Source organism: Sminthopsis crassicaudata, chromosome 1 (genome assembly GCF_048593235.1).
Source record: "Sminthopsis crassicaudata isolate SCR6 chromosome 1, ASM4859323v1, whole genome shotgun sequence".
Taxonomy (NCBI): Eukaryota; Metazoa; Chordata; class Mammalia; order Dasyuromorphia; family Dasyuridae; genus Sminthopsis; species Sminthopsis crassicaudata.
In genome coordinates this window covers 438281783-438298621 of record NC_133617.1, presented here as the reverse complement: position 1 = coordinate 438298621, position 16839 = coordinate 438281783, and the positions used below count along the sequence as shown (strand labels likewise).

The 16839-nt window shown below is 34.7% G+C and overlaps 1 protein-coding gene across 1 annotated transcript in view; it reads left to right on the top strand.

The window, feature by feature from the left end:
* Positions 1 to 16839, top strand: part of MUSK (muscle associated receptor tyrosine kinase) — a 211357-nt gene that overhangs the window by 146085 nt on the left and 48433 nt on the right. The window contains exon 9 of the mRNA XM_074287325.1: positions 10098 to 10257. Coding sequence (XP_074143426.1) covers positions 10098 to 10257 — 160 coding nt within the window. The remainder of the gene's footprint in view (positions 1 to 10097; positions 10258 to 16839) is intronic.

The following is a 16839-nucleotide window of genomic DNA, read 5'->3' as shown; positions in this document are numbered from 1 at the left end:
CCAGACATAATAATATTTTCAGTTCACTACTTTACTTTGTGTGGAGAGATCTAGCCTAAATACATTCCTTTGATGATTCCCTCCTGATATGACAGGAGACCTGACTCACAGAATAGACCTTTGAAACATAAGGAAAACCTTCTAAAAGAATTTTTAGCAGGCCGTGGGCCTCTGCAATCCTTGCACTTAGATTAGGGGCTTATCTGTTTCAGCACCTGGATGAGGTCCAGATTATAGATCTGAGCAAGGAGGAAATTGTCTCTTCTTCCTATAAGACATTTTTTCAGTGCTTTTGGGGAAGACAAGGAAAAGAACTGTGAATGAGTTTAGGAGAAGATTGGAGGATTCCTGTCCATTAGTTACAAAAAGTGGTTGGACTTTACAAAAGGGTAAGAAAATTTCAAGAATTATAGTAGTGTAAGACTAGGAGCATGTTATTTACATAACTTTTTTTTTATGGTCTACTCTTTTTTTTAATATTTTTTAATAATATTATCCCTTGTATTCATTTTTCTAAATTATCCCCCCTCCCTCTACTCCCTCCCCCCAATGACAGGCAATCCCATACATTTTACATGTGTTACAATATAACCTAGATACAATACATGTGTGTAAATACCATTTTCTTGTTGCACAATAAGCATTAGATTCCAAAGGTACATGTAACCTGGGCAGACAGACATTAGTGCTAACAATTTACATTCACTTCCCAGTATTCCTTCTCTGGGTGTAGTTATTTCTGTCCATCATTGATCAACTGGAAGTGAGTTGGATCTTCTTTATGTTGAAGATTTCCACTTCCATCAGAATATATCCTCATACAGTATTGTTGTTGAAGTGTATAGTGATCTTCTGGTTCTGCTCATTTCACTCAGCATCAGTTGATGTATAACTCTCCAACCCTCTCTGTATTCCTCCTGCTGGTCATTTCTTACAGAGCTTATTTACATAACTTAATTAGACATTTGTTATGGGCCAGAACGCTGAAACAAGGATTCTTACAAGGTATTAAGTCAGTAGAATTGATGAGACAATGGTTATCTAATTTATCATGGTGCTTAATAGTTCTCTAAGTTCAATATTTATTTAATCTTACAATAATGGTTTCCTAGTGATATAATGTTTGGTTTATACTCAGTATAGAGCATATAAGCTGGGAGCCTCAGCCAGAGTGAGAGCCAGAGAAGACAAGCAGACTGGAGGTGGGAGCTCAAGCTCTAGGAGCCAAGGAGAGAGAGATGCATTTCCATCTTCATCAGCCTTGTGGTGGCTGGCCTATTCTCGTGCATTTTCTCTACTGAAACCAAGTCCCCTCTGAAGGTCATGAGAAGCTAGGTGAGCACCAGGCAAAGGAGACAGTAAAGACTTTTGGATTTTAATACCTAGCTGTTCTTTATATAAAATATAAATATTTATAAATATTTATATTTTATAATAAGTCAAGCAAAACCAAAAAATGAAAAAAAAATAGGAAAAAATGTAAAATACCTAATTGTGAAAACAACTGACCTGGAAAATAGATTTAGGAGACACAATCTATCAGAACTCCCTGAAATACATGATGAAAAAAAGAGCTTAGACACTATTTTTAAGGAAAACATCAAAGAAAACTGCCTGGATATATAGAATCAGAAGGTAAAATGACCATTGAAAGAATACACCAAATACCTCCTGAAGGAGACCTCAAAATGAAAACCCCAAGAAATATCATGGCTAAATTTCAGAACTATTGGACCAAGGAAAAAATATTACAAATAGCCAGAAAGAAACAATTCAATTAACAAGGAGCCACAATATAAAATATAAAATCATTTAACCTCTGTGGATTTTTCTCTGTTGAATAGAGATCCCTGAAGTTCACTGTAACTTGAGTTCTATGACCCTCTGTTTCTTGATAATTCCCCAAATCCATATGGGCTCTATGGAAAGTTCTATCTTTGCAAGAAATAATATCCTTATCTCATCACAACCCTTGCACCAGGGCCATACACTCTCGCAATAGGCATTTGCTTCCAATTTAAAGCATAAATGATTTGGCACTGGATTGATTATATGTGGGAATTTTCACCCCTAAAAAGCCTTCTTGTCATCAAAAAAAAATTTTATTGATGTATTGGGAAGGGAAAGGAGCTATGTTTGGAATCTAGAAGACTTGACTTCAAATCTTAGCCTGAATGCCTATTTTCTATCTGACTCTGAGCAAGTCATCTAATCTTTCTGCCTCAGTTTTCCAACTAAAAGATGGAAATCATACTATTTCTGCTGCCTCTCTTATGGAGAAAAGAATTTTTAGAAGATTATAGACCTAGAACTCAAAAGGATCTCATAAATTATCTAATTTTCCCCACCCTTTAACTAGATAGTCTCTCAGATTCTTTTCAGCACATTCGAAAATTCTTCTTGCAATTTAAATAAGATACCCAAGATCATACAGATTTTGTGATTGTTCAATTATATGCAACTTTTTATGACTCCATTTGGGATTTTCTTGGCAAAAATACCGGAGTGATTTGCTAGTTTCTTCTGCTGCTCTTTTTATAAATGAGAAAACTGAGGAAAACAAGGTTAAGTGGGAGATTTATAATGCCAGTTTGTATATTTAACAGTAAACTCACACCCCTCCTTAAAGCAAAAGCAGAGTTTTATGATTAGCATTAAGCAAAGTGTAAAATTAAAATCTGGAACTGAAAAAATAAAAATTCCAAAGATAATTAAAGCCATACAGTTGAAATCCTGCTCACATATTATAGACAGGACTTACTTTGATCAGAGCTTCTAGAGAAGGAGGAAATGATGTCAGATTTAGTCTAGGGTCTCAGAGCCATTGCTCTGATTCTCCTCCCCTTGACCAATGTTTTCAACATTGCAGATCAATTTTCCAAACCTTCCCCACTCATCAGCAAAAAAAAAAAAAAAAAAAAAAAAAAAAAAAAATTTTGTTAAGATTTGGAAGAAATGGGGAGACATAAAGCAGAGAAAAATAAGGGAAAGAGGAGTAGGAGAAAGAAATGGAGAGATAAATATGGAAGGAAGAAAAGGTAAAATTAGAAATATCTGTACAAGTGTGATGACTGGAAAATCTAGGAACTTAAGAAGGACCAAGCAAAATTTTATGTCAGTTGATATATCTGGTCCTTCCTAAGAAGGACCAGGTTGAACTTAGCAAACAGAGTATATAGCTATAACTTGATTACAAAGATAGCTTGCCCCCTCAAATCTCAGACAAATAATTGTCTAAAGCATCTAAGTTCAGAATAACAAAAAATAGGAGAATGGAGTCAAGATGATGGAAAGTAGACAGGTCTTTGAGCTATTCCTGGATTCCCTCAGATCAATACCAGATCAAGCCTCAGGTTTTGTAGTGACAGAACCCAAAACTATTTGGAGTGTAACAATTTCCAGCAAAAGATATTTTGAAGAATTTCAGGAAAGATCTATCTCAATTGGATGGGGAGTGGGAAGGGAGGATTGCAATCTAGCACAGGCACAGTATAGCATGGCACAGTGCAGGGAGGCCCAGAACAGAGAAGATTCCTCAAGCAGGGTAAATCTAGTAGGAAGCTTGTAGCCAAAATACAGCAGCGTTTGCTACTCTGTTCTGGTTCAGAAGCCAGTAGATTGGCAGATTACCTATGAGACCTTGAACACAACTAGAAAAGGCAAATAGTGAGCTTCTGAAACCTAGCATAACAAGGCTGGACTTGGCCAGACCTGCCCATGCCAGAGGGGATGTCTGAAGCACCAAGTCCCAATGCAGCTTGAAGCCACAGTCATCCTCTAGAGGAAGTTTGGGTCAATCTCCCCTTTGGCCTAAGAGCAGACTTCAATCATTAAAAATTATCAAAAAAAAGCAAAAAGAGCTCTGACCATAGATAGTTTTAATGGAGACAGAAAGAACAGACCTCAAAATCTGAGGTCACTAAAGGCAAAATGTTTCCACATGAAGCCTCAAAGAGTGAAATAAATTGATTTCCATCTCACAAAGCTCTCTTAGCAGAATTCAAAAAGGATCTTAAAAGAGACTTACAAGAAAAATGGGGAAAGGAAATGACAGTTTTGGAAAAGGAAACACAGAAATTGGCTGAAAAAAATCTCTCCTTAAAAATTAGTTTTGGTGAAATGAAAAAAGAAAACAACTCTTTGAAAAACAGAATTTGTGAAATAGAAAAAAAATTTAATGAAGAAAACAATTAATTTATTTTAAGTTCAATTGTCCAAATGCAAAAGTAGATCAAAAAAACTAACTGAAGAAAATAATTCACTAAAAATTAGAACTGAACAAATAGAAATGACTCAATGATACAACAAGATTCAGTCAAATAAAACCCCCCAAAATGAGAAAAATAGAAGAAAATGTAAAATTCCTTATCAGAAAAACAATTGGCCTGTAAAATAGATCCAGGAGAGATGATTTAAAAATTATTGGACTAGCTGAAAAATACAATTGAAAAAAAAGGACCTAGAAATTATCAAGAAAAATTGCCCTAATGTCCTAGAATCAGAAGGTAAAATAGCTGTAGGAAGAATCCACCAATAACCTCCTGAAAGAGAGCCCAAAATGAAAACTCCAAGGAATATTATGGCTAAATTTCAGAATTATCATTTCAAGTAGAAAATACTGTAAGCAGCCAGAAAGAAACCATTCAAATATCAGGATCTAGCAGCTTCTACTCTAAAGGATCAAAGGGCCTGGAATATGATCTTCTGGAGGCAAAGGAACTTGGACTACAGCATAGAATCAACTATCCAGCAAAATTAAACATTATCTCGGAAGGGGAAAATTGGACATTCAATGAAATATGGGATTTTCATTTATATTTGATGAAAAGATCAGAGCTAAACAGAAAATTTGATCTTGAGCACAGAACTCAAAAGAAGCAGAAAAAGGTAAAAAGGCAAGAAAATAAATTATGTTTTTTAAGGTTAAAATGTTTATATCCCTATATCAGAGGGTTAACTCTTGAGAACTGCATCTTTGTTAGGGGTATACTTAGAAGATATAGGGATAATTTGACTTTGCTGTAATTATTTAAAAATGAAACTGGGGTAGAAAGGGTATTGTTATAGAAAAAGAAAGAAGGGGAGGTAAAATGGGGTAATTAACATCATCACATAAATAGGCAAAAATTGCCTTTTACAATTAAGGGAGAGGAATGAGCATTGAGTGAACTTTAATCTCATCAGATTTGACTCAAAAAGAAAATATCAGACATATTTAGTTTAATATAGAAACTTGTCTCATCCTATAGGGAAGAAGGAGGACAAAGGGGGAAGGAAAGGGGAAGGTAATAGAAGGAAGAACAGAAGTAAAAGAGGAAATGGAGAAGAAAGGGGGGAAGCCATAAAAGGAGAGGGCAGATTGAGAGAGGGGATGGTCAGAAGCAAAACTCTGGTGAGGAGGGCAAGCAGAAAGGCAAGAGAGAAGCATAACAGGGAAAATAAGACGGCAGGAAATACAGACTTAGTCATTTTTACTGTGAATGTGAATGGGATGAACTCTTCTCTAAAACAAAAGTGAATAGCAGGCTAGATTAAAAGCCAGAATTTTATAATATGTTGTTTACAAGAAACATACATTAAAGCAGAATGATAACATGCAGAGTAAATGTAAAAGGCTGGAACAGAATCTATTATTCTTCAAGTGAAGTAAAAAAAAATTATCTCAGATAAAGCAATAGAAAAAATAAATCTAATTAAAAGAGATAAGGAAAGAAACTACATCTTGCTAAAGATAGATAATGAAGTAATATCAATACTAAATATATATGTATCAAGTGTTATAGCATCCAAGTTCCTAGAAGATAAGTTAAGAGAGATGTAAGAAGAAATAGACAGCAAAACTATACTAGTGGGGGATCTCAACCTTATTCTATCAGAACTAGATGAATTGAACCACAAAATAAACAAAAAAGAAGTTGAGGAGATAAACAGAATTTAGAAATGTTAAGTATGAGAGACCTTTGAAGAAAATTGAATGTGTACAGAAAGGAATATGTAAACAGAACCTACACAAAAATGACCATGTATTAGGGCATAAAAATTTCAAAATCAAATGCAGAAAGGCAGAAATAGTAAGTGCATCTTTTTCAGATCATAATGTAATAAAAATTATGTGTAATAAAGGGCCAGGGAAATATTGATCAAAAATTAATTGGAAACTAAATAATCTAATCCTAAAGAATGAGTGGCTGAAACATCAAATCATAGAAACAATCAATAAGTCATGCAAGAGAATGACAATAATGAGATAATATACCAAAATGAATGGGATGCAGACAAAGCAGTTCTTAGGGAAAATTTTATATCTCTAAATCCTTGTATAAAATAGAGATAGAGAAGAGCAATGAATTGGGCATGCAACTAAAAAAGCTAGAATAAGAACAAATTAAAAACCCCAAATTAAATACTAAACATGAAATTCTGAAAATTAAAGGGGAGATTAATAAAATTGAAAGAAAAAATATTGAATTAATAAAACTAAGAGTTAGTTTTTTTGAAAAAAAAAAACAAACAAAATAGATAAACCTTTAGATAATTTGATTAGAAAAAAGGAAAGAAGAAAATCAAATTGCTAGTATCAAAAATGAAAAGGTGAACTTTCCTCCATAAAGAGGAAATTAGACCAATAATTAGGAGCTATTTTGCCCAACTGTATACTAATATATCTGATAATCTAAGTGAAATAGATGAATACATACAAAGATATAGATTGACCAGACTAATAAAGGGAGAAATAAATTGCTTAAATAATCTCAATTTAGAAAAAGAAATTGAACAAACTATTAATCAACTCCCTAAGAAAAAGTTTCCAGAGCCACATGGATTTACAATGAATTCTACCAAACATTTAAAGAACAATTAATTCTGATACTATGCAAACTATTTGGGAAAAGAGGGAAAGAAGGCGTCCTACCAAATTCTTTTTATGATATAGATATGATATTGATATGTAAACCAAGTAAGGTCAAAACAGAGAAAGGAAATTATAGACCACTTTTCCTAATGAATATTGATGCAAAAATATTAAATAAAACATTAGCAAAGAGATTATAGTAAGTTATTACCAGGATAATACACAATGACCAAGTAGGATTTATACCAGGAATTCAGAGCTGGTTCAACATTAGGATAACTATTGGCATAATTAACTGCATTGATAATCAAACAAATAAGAATCATATGATTATCTCAATAGATGCACAAAAAAGCATTTGACAAAATCCAGCACTGATTTCTATTAAAAACACGAGAGAATATAGGAATAAATGACATTTTCCTTATAATGATCAGTACTATCTATCTTAAACCATCAGTAAACAATGTACATAAAGGTGATACATTAGAAGCATTCCCAGTAAGATCAGGGGTGAAAAAACGTTGCCCACTATCACCATTACAATTCAATATTTTATTAGAAATGTTAGTGTTAGCAACAAGAGGGAAAAAAAAAAACAAGAAATTAAAGGAATTAGGGTAGGTAATAAGGAAACCAAATCATCACTCTTTTGCAGGTAATATGATGGTATACTCAGAGAACCCCAGAGATTTTACTAAAAAGCTATTAGAAATAATTCACAACTTTAGCAAGGTTGCAGGATATAAAATAAATCTACATAAATCATCAGCATTTCTATATGTTACCAACGTAGTCCAGCAGCAAGAGATAAAAAGAGAAATTCCATTTAAAACAACTGTAGATAAAATAAAAATTGGGAATTTAATCACCAAGACAAAGTCAGGAACTATATGAACACAATGACAAAACATTTTCTATACAAATAAAGCCATATCTAAACAATTAAAAGAATATCAAGTGCTCATGGGCAGGCCAGACTAATATAATAAAAATGACAATTCTACCAAAATTAATCTAGTTGATTAGTATCATACTAATCAAACTACCAAGAAACTATAGAGCTAAAAATAATAATAATAACAAATTTTATCTGGAAGAACAAAAGGTCAAGAATTTCAATGGAGATAATTTAAAAACTGCAAATGAAAGTGTTCTGGCTATACCAAATCTAAAGCAACAGTCATCAAAACCATTTGGAACTGGCTAAGAAATAGTTTAGGTTCACAAGTCACAATTGCCAATGACTATAATAGTCTAGTGTTTGATAAACTCAAAGACTCCAGTTTCTGGGATAAGAACTCACTATTTGACAAAAATTGATGGGAAAATTGGAAATTAGTATGGCAGAAACTAGGCATTGACCCACACCTAACACCCTATACCAAAATAAGGTTAAAATTGGTTCATGATGTAGACATAAAGGGTGATACTATAAGAAAATTAGAAGAACAAAGGATCGTTTACTTCTCAGGTCTGTAGAGAAAGAAGGAATCTGTGACCAAAAAAACCTAGAGTACATTATAGAGTGCAAAATAAAAGTTTTTTGAACAGACAAGTTTAGAAGCAAAGCAATATATTGGAAAAAATGTTTTATATAAAACAGTTCTGATAAAGGCCTTATTTCTAAAATATATAGAGAATAGAATCAAATTTATAAAAATACAAGCCATTCTCTAATCAACAAATTGTCAAAGGATATGAATAAATATTTCTAGTTATATGAAAAAATGCTCTAAATCATTAATGATCAGAGAAATGCAAATGCAAATGCAAACTCTGAGGTACTACTACATATCTCTCAGATTAGCTAAAATGACAAGAAAAGAAAATTATAAATGTTGAAGGAAATGTGAAAAAACTGGGATACTAATATATTGTTGGTGGAGTGGTGAATTGATCCTGTTGGAACCCTGTCTTCCCAGAATCAGCCGGAGTCAAGATAATCAAGTCTTTATTCTTGGTCTTTTGCAGTCAAGGTCAGAGGATTAGATCTAGCAATCTCCACACCTCCTTCCTCTCTCTCCACCACCAGGAGAATGCCTCAATTTCCTCCTCCTACTCCACCCACTCATGTCACTTCCCCTTTTTTGTCCACACCCACCGATTCAGCCAGCACAGAATAATTGGGGAGAGTCATTCTTCAAACATGTTAATAGAGAATTGTCCAATTGGCAATTAGTCTCACGTGCTCCATTATCCAAGTGCATTTATTCAGTTCTAGCTCTTTACATAATCCAATCATTCTAAAGAGCAATTTGGAACTGTACCCAAAGGTCTATCAAACTGTATATTTGATCCAGCTATGTCTTTAGCCCATTGGCCTGTATCCCAAAGAAATTATAAAAAAGGGAAAAGAAACCTCATGTGCAAAAATGTTCGTAGAAGCCCTTTTTGTAGTGGCAAGAAACTGGAAACTGTTGGAGAGTTGCTGAATAAGTTATGGTATATGAATGTTATGGAATATTTTTGTTTTATAAGAGATTATCAGTAGGATGGTCTCAGAAAGGCCTGGAGAGATTTACATTAACTGACGCTGATTGAAGTGAGTAGAACCAAGAGAACATTGTACACTGCAACAAGATTATGTAATGATCAATTCTGATGGACATGGCTCTTTTCAACACTAAGGTGATTCAGGCCAGTTCCAATGGTCTTTTGATGGAGAGAGCCATCTGCACCCAAAGAGAGGACTGTGGGAACTGAGTATAGATCACAGTAGAATCATTTCACTTTTTTGTTGTTGTTTGCTTGCATTTTGTTTTCTTTCTCATTTTTTCCCTTTTTCTGGTTTTTCTTGTGCAGTATGATCATTGTGGGAATATGTATAGAAGAATTGAACATGTTTAACATATATTGAATTACTTGCCATCTAGGGAAGGGGTTGGAGAAAGAGAGAGAGAAAAAAAAATTTTGAACACAAGGTTTTGCAAGGGTGAATATTGAAAACTATCTATGCATGTATTTTGAAAATAAGCTATTGTTTTTAAAAAAAGAATAATAAAAATGTAACTTTTTTTTAAAAGTTTAAAATATTAAAAAATACAAGAATTCTCTTTGGTCAGTAATAGCAGCATGCTTCTCCCTGCTTTACAGATGAAGAAAATGTTAGTCTGCTTGCCCAGAGATTCATAGCTAAGCCAGAATCCGGCCTCCAAGCTCCAAAGGCCTGTTCAGTCCAGTGATGCAGTATATTTTTAATTTATTGACCTACTTCTTTTTCCATGTCTGCTTTTTTTGCCAGGTGTCTGCTGGGTCCATTCTAGAAAGTGTAAAAGACCGAGTGATTGATTCCCAGCTGCAGCTGTTGATCACCAAGCCAGGCCTATTCACTTGCATAGCTACTAACAAGCATGGGGAGAAATTCAGCACTGTGAAGGCTGCAGCTACCATCAGCATATCAGGTATGCCTGGCAGCTCAATATTGCATATTCACATTTTGCATTCATCTAGTGGTGTGAGAGGAGGGAAAGGATGGCTCTACTTTGTAACCTGGAATGAATTCCCTTTCCCTTCTCTCCTCATCCTATTTCTTTCCTCATTGGATACACCTCAGAGGTTGATAGACCTATCATTTGGGGCTTATGTGTAGCTACCTTGAAGGATAAGTACTGTGTAAATCTGTGTAAAGCCTTAAATGAAAAAAGAAACTTCTTTACTGACTTTCATTTCACTTTAAAGTAATTTGAAAATAGCTAGAATAATCTACTCTTACCTTGTTCCCTATTATGGAAACAATCCGGTGATCCCTGTTGTTACTCAATCACACCCTACTCCTTATGATCCTATTTGGGTTTTTCTTGGCAAAGATATTGAAAGAGATTACCATTTCCTTCTCCAGCTCATTTTATAGATGAGAAAACTAAAGCAAACAGAATTAAGTAACTAGCTCATACACCTAATAAGTGTCTAAGGCTGTTTTTGAACCCAGGAAGATGAGTCTCCATGACTTCAGGACCAACACTCTAGACATAGTCAATTGTCAGATGTTCACCATTGCATTGTTAGGCATCAGAAGACTTTTAGCTTATGAGCACATCGACCCTGGACCAGAACTGGAAGGGCTTTAAAAAATCATGGAATATAAAACTTCTTAATCATTCTTGTGGGTAATGGACCCTTTTAGCAGTCTTGCCTTCTCAGAACAATAGTTTTCAATGTATGAAATTAAAAAATACCTAGGATTACAAAGACAGTCAGTTACAATGAAATCTTTATCAAACTGTTTATAAAAATTAAGTGTGGGGACCTCAGGATTTTTTAGCCTCAGGCTAAAAAAATCCTGATCTCATCCAACCATCTCCTTTTTTTTTTTTAAACAATGACAGTGAGTTTATTACTTATGAAAATGGAGGGACTTTTCGGAATACCATTACTTGCTTTTTAAAATAATAGCTTTTTATTTTTCAAAATGCATGTAAAGATAGTTTTCAACATTCACCCTTGCAAAATCTTGTGTTCCAAATTTTTCTCCCTCCCTGCATAACTTCTCCTTCCCCTAAACAGAAAGTAATCCAATATAGGTTAAACACATGCAGTTCTTCTAAACATATTTCCACATTTATCATGCTGCACAAGAAAAATTAGATCAAAAAAGGAAAAAATGAGAAAAAAGTAAGCAAACAACAACAACAACAACAACAAATGATGAAAATACTGTGTTATGATCCACATTCAGTCCCTCTTTCTGGATATGGCTGGCACTTTTCTTCACAAGTCTGTTGGAATTGAACTGAATTACCTCATTGTTAAAAGAGCCAAGTCCATCACAGCTGATCATCACGTGATTTTCTTATTGCTATGTACAATGTTCTCTTAGTTCTACTCACTTCTCTTAACATCAGTTCATGTAAGTCTCTCCAAGCTTTTCTGAAATCATCTGGCTGATCATTTCTTATAGAGCAATAATATTCCATAATATTCATATACTATAACTTATTCAGCCATTCCCCAACTGATGGACATCCACTCAGTTTCTAGTTCTTTGCCACTTAACAAAAAGGGCTGCTACAAACATTTTTGCACATGCCAATCACTTCCTTTTGACAGATCAGGAAACCAAAATCCAGAAACTAAAGGACTTGCCCACAGTGATATAGCTAGGAAGTAGCAGTATGAAGATTTGAACCTTCTTCTGTCTCCAAATTCAGAGTTCTTTCCATTATACTGAGGTGCCTCAAAGCCTTTCCTTACCTAGTCAGACCTGATGAGATCACAGACCTAGGCCAAAACTAAAACAAAATGCATTGATGTAGTGGGAAAAGATGAATTTTGAGGCCCCAGTGCTTTCGTCTCCTTCTACAGTACCTCTAGCTATGTCATTGCTTGAGTAAATTAACTTTTCCTTGGCTTCAGCTGCCTCGTTTCTTTTAAAAGAGAGGACAATGACGTTTTTCCTTCATAAAGATCTCTATCTGTCATAAAGAACAGATTATTTCTCAAGTTTCCTTAAAACCCTAAGCTCTGAATCTGTGATACCCTTCCCCCAAGTATTCTTTCAAAGTGTGCATGGGATTCCTAAATATATAAAGTATTTATGTAATAGGAAGTGTCAGGTTTAGAAAAAAGTCACCTGATGTTCAGAGCATGTCTGTGAAAGTTCTGCAGGCCAGAGTTTTGCCTAACATGAACCCTGACAATGCTAATTTATCTCAAGCCCAGGACCCTGGAGGTTGCTCTGTTATTGCAATGATAAAATAACTGTTAACATCCCTGCTCTGCTGCGAGGTTGAGAAAGAGTATTCTCTGGAGCTCCTGGCACTCTGTACTCGTAGATTTCCCATCCATTTTGGCATCTAAAGAGGGGACTCTTTTAGCTAATTTTATCCTTTGAGATATGGAGTATAGTGATAGTCCAGTATGAACTAACGATCATTTAAAGATGATTATATGGAATAATCATTTATATCATACCTACTGTGGGCACTGTGCTTTACAAATTTCTCATCTGATCCTTATTACAAACCTGTAATGTAAGCCTGTTATCATTCTTCTCTTACAGTTGAGGAAACTGAGGCAAATAAAGTTCAAGTGACTTGCCCAAAATCACACAATTAATATGTGCCTGAGACTAGATTTTAACTTGGATCTTTCTGACTCCAAGCCTCACAGCTCTATTCACTGTGCCTCAAACCTTCATCTCAAGTGAACACTTTAATGTTCATTCAGTAAAATGTTCACTATGTCCATCCCACAGTAAAGGATCTCCTCCCATTTAGGTAAAGCCTGTCTGTTTCTATCCTCTCCAGGGATTCCCTGAATTATCATAGAACTTTCTGCTAGAATACAAATGCAAGTCTCTCCAAATGAAATAGGTAACAGTGTTGGGGCACCAGAACACAATCACACACCTTTCCTTCTTCCATCCCCCATGTGTCTTACTTCACACTTAAGTACATCAGATATAGGGGAAAGACCACTGACTCTGGAGTCAGAGGATCTGAATTCATATCTGGTCTTGGGAACTTACTACTTCTGTGAGAAGGATGGAGCAGATGGTGGCTGAAGCCCCTTCCTTCTAGATCTATGAAACCTAATGCAATATAATGCAAAAACCACATTACCTCTAAACTAACATATAAAATTAGCTTATTAGCAAATTGACTTGGGGTAAACAAAATTGTGTATATGTAAACACACACACACACACACACACACACACACACACACACACACACACATTTTAAACCAGGCCCTCCTTAAAGAAATGGGAGCCTGGTTTAAGAAGATGTCACTATGTAAATATTGAAAAAGATAGCACAGTAAAATGGATAGAATGTCTTGAATTTTAATCTTGCCTCTAATATTTATTAGCTGCATGACAGCCTTATTGACCTTCAGTTTTCTCCTTTATAAAATGAGAAAGTTCACTCCTATAGTAGCTAGGCCACAAAACAATTGCCTCTCTTTTCCTTGCCTCATTCCCCTTCCTCTGGGAACAATTAGAACCCCTGATGCTCTAAGATACAAAAAAGGAAGTATAGTCTAGGAATTTGCTCAGAAAACAAAAAAGGAAGCATTAATTTTTGAGATTGGTGACTTCAGAGAACTTTTCCTTCTCAGGGAAGTATTGGGCATTTTTGAATTTTGAAGCCATTTATACTTGTTGAGGGGTAACTTCTCACTCCAAACTCAAGCAACAGGGAAATAATTTAAAATCCAAACTTTCCTTTCTTATTTACATAGTCCAATAAGATCAGTTTTGTAAAATATTTTTATAAAATTCTCCAAACATTGTATCATCCACCAATATATAATGATATCATTCAATTTCTCACACTTTCCTATGAAAAAGGCTTGTGACATAATGCGTGCCCCTGGAAAGATTTAGAAATGCCTCTATCTGATGCTATCAATTCATTTTTTATATCCGTTCTAGCAGGGAAACTGGAGATGAGAAACAAGGACAAAGTGCCATCACTCTTTTGAGATACCTTTTTCTTAATTTAATACATTATTAAATAAAAGCTGGGCTGGAGTAAATCTTATCTTAATTTAAGGCTGTTAACATAAATCTTTTTTAGAAAAAAAATTAAATTGATATGGCCTTTTTCCATATCTTAAAATATTTTCAATAAGACTTATTAACATGTGAAGCTATTTTTAGATTTCCTAAAATCCCATTTTCATCCTTCAAGATGTTAGATTGCTGTTATGTATATCAGTATCCATCTTATTTTGCATTGGTTTTCCATTTTTCTTTTAACTAATGACCTCAGTTTTCCAACCCTTCTTGGGCTTGATAGTTAGAGATGTACATCCATCTCCTTGCAAAAGGTATGGCAATGTAAGTTGTTGCTTTAATAGTTGGCTGGCACGAGCTGGAATGAAAATCAAGTTGGAAAAATAATTAACAGTAATTTGGTTGAGTGAAAAACATTTTAATGAATAAATGACATTTATATTTAATAAACTGCCTACCAAGATTGTATCTTTACCAAATATGCCAAGGCTATTAATCTTAGTGCAATTTTGTAGGCAGATTTTGAATAAAAGAATATTTGCTTTATATTGGACCAAATCAAATTTAAGAGAATTAAAATATAATAATGTCATTTTGGGGGAGGGTAATAAGTGGAGACACCAATTAGTACACTAAAACAGCTAAACTTTGTTTAAAGGAGGTGCTTGAGAAGACATTTCTGACTGGCCTTTTTTTTTTTTTTTTTTTTTTTTTTTTTTTTGAGTGTTTAGATGCCAACAACAATAATAACAATAAGACAGTTCTCTTCTCACCAGGCATTTTCCTCCTGGTTTTCTGAAGCCCAGTGGTGTACTTCCTGAGGGAAATTAGAGCCACATGTTCCTGACACATTACCATTTGCTATAACTCCTCAAAAGGTTCTTTCATAAGCATAAGTGTGAGAACCTGGAGGAGCAGCCTCTCCATTCCCTTTGAACCAGGAAGTTGTTTTCCTCACACTAACTGCCTCATCCCTAAATCCCAGGTCCCAAAGGCTCAAGTTGCATCCTAAATTTGGAATCAGGTCAATGTGAAGGGGATATTTGGCAAAAAAAAAAAATTCTCCTTGTCCTCAGGAGAACCATTTGGCAGTCTGACGGAAATGCAATGAGATTCAGCAGGGAGACAGCATAATATGGGAGAAAGAGTACTGGATCAGGGGTCAGTAGGTCCAGATTCTAGTCTACTTCTATTATGTATTAACTATAAACTTTGGATAAATCCCTGTGCCTCTCCATATCTATAAAATTAGAGAATTGATTTAGATTAGAGAATTAATCTGTTCATGGATTCATGGATAGATTTCATGGTATCCCTGAATTTAAATAGGAAAAAAGTACATCTTTATTTTTCACTAAGCTCTAAATGAAAACTAGCATTTTCTTCAATTATTTAAAAACATTATTGTGAGCATGGATCCATAACAGAAAAAAAAATAGTAAAAGCTATTTGCTCTCTTAGCCAATGCTAAAATTTGTGATTTTTTTGAGGACATTCCAAGGTCTTTGTACTGGGCATAGTTTTAGAAAGGGGACTATCAGTATTAATGGAATCTGTAATAGGGGATGGAATTATTTTCCTATTATTCAGTCATCCTCAGAGATGATAATAAACCTTGTACAAACTACTGACACTCATTTTTTTCCTTACTGATTTGATCTCTGGAACACAAGGCAATTTGTATGGTTATATTCATAGAGTTTTTCTAGCTCATTTACTTATTACCTATATGACTTTGGACAAATCACTTAAGAAGACTGGGCCTAAGAGGAGAAACTTGCAGGAACAGGGTGGAGGCCAGACATCTGGGTACCCCGCTAGCTCTCCAAATTCTGCTTATGTCAAATACTTCCTCGTGGCTGCTATCCTAATATCATTCCTTATTTGCCAGTTATCCTCTAGAGCACCACTTGGGGGCAAGGGTTGTCATCAATCTGCCCTTGTCTATCTAAAGGCCAGACCACCCCAACCCAGTCCCTAAGCCTGTTCAGGATGTTTAAGAAGGCATCTATACCCTTCCTAACAGAATGAGCCCAATTCTTCATCTCAACAACCTGCAAGTCTAAAAGTCAATTATTATACTAATGAAATGGCCAAACTAATAGAAGAAATTGGAGACAATCTGTATTTGAATGCCCTTTCCAATCAGCCTGAATTTGACTTGACACATGACTGATGACTAAAGACCTTCAGTATATTCAGGGTTAAGTAAAAAGACTTCTTAATAGGCTTAGAAGGAGCTTTTCCTAAACAAAAAAGATCCATATCAGGAAAAAAATATTGTCTTGGAGGTTTGTCAGAAGCCATTCTTTTCAACCACAGAACGTCATCAAGAGCAAAAGTCTACTGCAAACCACAAGTACCTTGGGAACCTGGAATTTTTTGTTTCAACTAATGAACACATGAATGAATGTTGCTTGTCATTTCAAGCACAAATAAAGTGTTTTTATTTTATGAACAATGTCTCAGTTCTTAAACAAAAGGATTTCTACTTGCATCTGCTTTTTATGACCACTAATTGTCT